General features: G+C 37.7%; 1 protein-coding gene across 5 annotated transcripts in view; it reads right to left on the bottom strand.

The window, feature by feature from the left end:
- Window positions 1-2,212, bottom strand: part of LOC119365571 — a 22,178-nt gene that overhangs the window by 10,855 nt on the left and 9,111 nt on the right. For all 5 annotated transcript variants that reach the window (XM_037631212.1, XM_037631214.1, XM_037631215.1 and 2 more), the window contains exons 7-10: window positions 1,938-2,043; window positions 1,787-1,857; window positions 879-948; window positions 311-373 (exon numbers count right to left, since the gene is read on the bottom strand). In XM_037631212.1, coding sequence (XP_037487109.1) covers window positions 311-373; window positions 879-948; window positions 1,787-1,857; window positions 1,938-2,043 — 310 coding nt within the window. The remainder of the gene's footprint in view (window positions 1-310; window positions 374-878; window positions 949-1,786; window positions 1,858-1,937; window positions 2,044-2,212) is intronic.

Here is a 2,212-nt window from a genome sequence, read left to right as displayed (position 1 = left end):
GATGCATGGGCGCCCCATCTGGTGCAGCCAGAACAGGGCACACCTTGGGTGGCCACTCCTCTTGTATTGTTGCCCCCACATGACATCAAGACACACCAGTAAGGCCGGTAATTGCTGGTGGCCAATTAAACTTTTACTGACTAAGCAATTATAATTCATGGACAATTATAACGAGGAGACTAATTATGCAAGTTGCATCAATAGATAACAAATGAAGTACCAATGTGGACAGAAATCACATAGTAAGAGCAGAAAGTTCTAGGACAGGATGCATAGCCCAAGTAAAAGAAAGAAGGAAATAACAGTTCACCTCAAGAGCGGTAGGATCGTTAGGTGACTTGGCCAGTGTTTCTTCGTATCCTTCAAGTGCCCTCTAATCAAAACAATTGACAATATCTTAATAAAATAACAAAGTACCAAACTGAACTGAAAACATTTCCTTAGATATTTTTGTTATTGCGGCTGAAATAATTCTTTGACCCTTCGTGTCGAAATGAAACATCAGAGGTACAATACAAGTATACAGCTCATAAGCAAGCGCATTCCGCAACAGTTTCTAAGCATGGCATTTGTTTTTACTACAATTCTGAATACTTAGATGATGGCCATGACCGCTACGCAATACGCCATACGCCTGCTGTCTAGACTGATTGCTTATGCTTCCTTTTTATTGAGCTACACCTTGCGACAGAAAATCACGTGGCTATAAAACATTATAAGGATGACATGGACATGGTTGTATTTTTCAAAAGCAAAACCTTTTATGAACAATTTGTGGGTAATACTGCACATACACTGTGTAACATTCGCTGTAACTGGAGTAGTTCATATATTTAAAAATCAGCAATATTTTTCTGGGTGGGTGGGGGGGGGGGTACCTTATAGTTTGTTCTTTCCTCCTCAGAAAGCTGTTTGTTAACCACAGTGCTTTCATTGCTAGGGCTAACACTGTAACAAGGGGAGTATAGTTCCTCGTAAGAAAATGATTATGTACATAGGCATACAATGAAAAGTCAACTTTTAACTGCAAAATAGAATAATTATTTTCTCTTATGACCTACAGTTTTGTTCACACATGAATCACTTTACTTACCAGCATCACATGTAAGAGAAAAATGATGTAAGGTTTAACTGTATTTCCAAAACTGTCACCAATTAATAATACAATAGATTTGTTACTAGATATTTCAAACACAAAAATAGTATAAATTAAGTATTTGATAGTAATATTCTAGTGCATAAAAATGTGCTGGCCCATCAGACTCTAAAGCATCACTTGCTACTTCCTAAAGTAACTAATTGTCCGTAAATTACACTCTACACATACCTGCTAAGCACGATCCACACGTACAATGTATGTTGAGCAGATTGGACTAAGCTAAACCAGACCGACTATAAATATACCCAAATGATAAGTGCCACACGTGTGGCACGAAGTAACAGCGCCCTGACATTTTTACAACTAAAATTGCCATCCGAAAAAAAAAACCAAAAAAACTGAAACTTGCCATCAAACAGAAAGTTGCCATGCTTCACAACTAAAGTTGCCATCCTTGGGTAACTAAAGTTGCCATAAAAAAACGTCAGAGCGGAACTGCTTCATGCCACACGTGTGGCAATTATCAGGGTCCTAAATATATCTAATATAACACATTCAGTACTTCAAAAGCTTCCTAGAGAAACTCTTAACACTAGTCCAAAACCACAGACCATATTCACTTGCTACTTCCTAAAGTAACAAATGTGTAGTCCATTAGTGTCCATTAGTGTAGTAGACGTTAAGCACCTTCCAGAAGGGAGGAAATCCCCAAAAGTGAAGACTAGTCCAAAAACCACAACAGCTATGCCAATTCCAACCTGCCAGAGAAATTCCGATGTACATGATATGGAAGCTACCAAATAGTGAAAACACGTAAACGATGTACATGTATACTGACCCTTGTACCAAGGCCAAGTGTACTCTTATCTGATTCGATTGGAGCATCATAATCAATAGCTTGATAAGTTTTGTTCTCTTCAACTTTCTTTTTATCAAGTGCAGACCTGTAAAAAAACATAATAGCAACAGAAGCCCCAAGCTTAGAACATGAATAAAAACATTAGATTCAAGAAGAGTGAATTGCAGCAAAACACTCCTTTTTGAACTGAAACTGTAGGGGAGGTCCCAACAGTAAAAAATTATTAATAGAAGAAATATATACAAGAGACACTG

The sequence above is a fragment of the Triticum dicoccoides genome, chromosome 2B (assembly GCF_002162155.2).
Source record: "Triticum dicoccoides isolate Atlit2015 ecotype Zavitan chromosome 2B, WEW_v2.0, whole genome shotgun sequence".
NCBI lineage: Eukaryota > Viridiplantae > Streptophyta > Magnoliopsida > Poales > Poaceae > Triticum > Triticum dicoccoides.
This window is presented reverse-complemented; position numbering and strand designations above follow the sequence as displayed.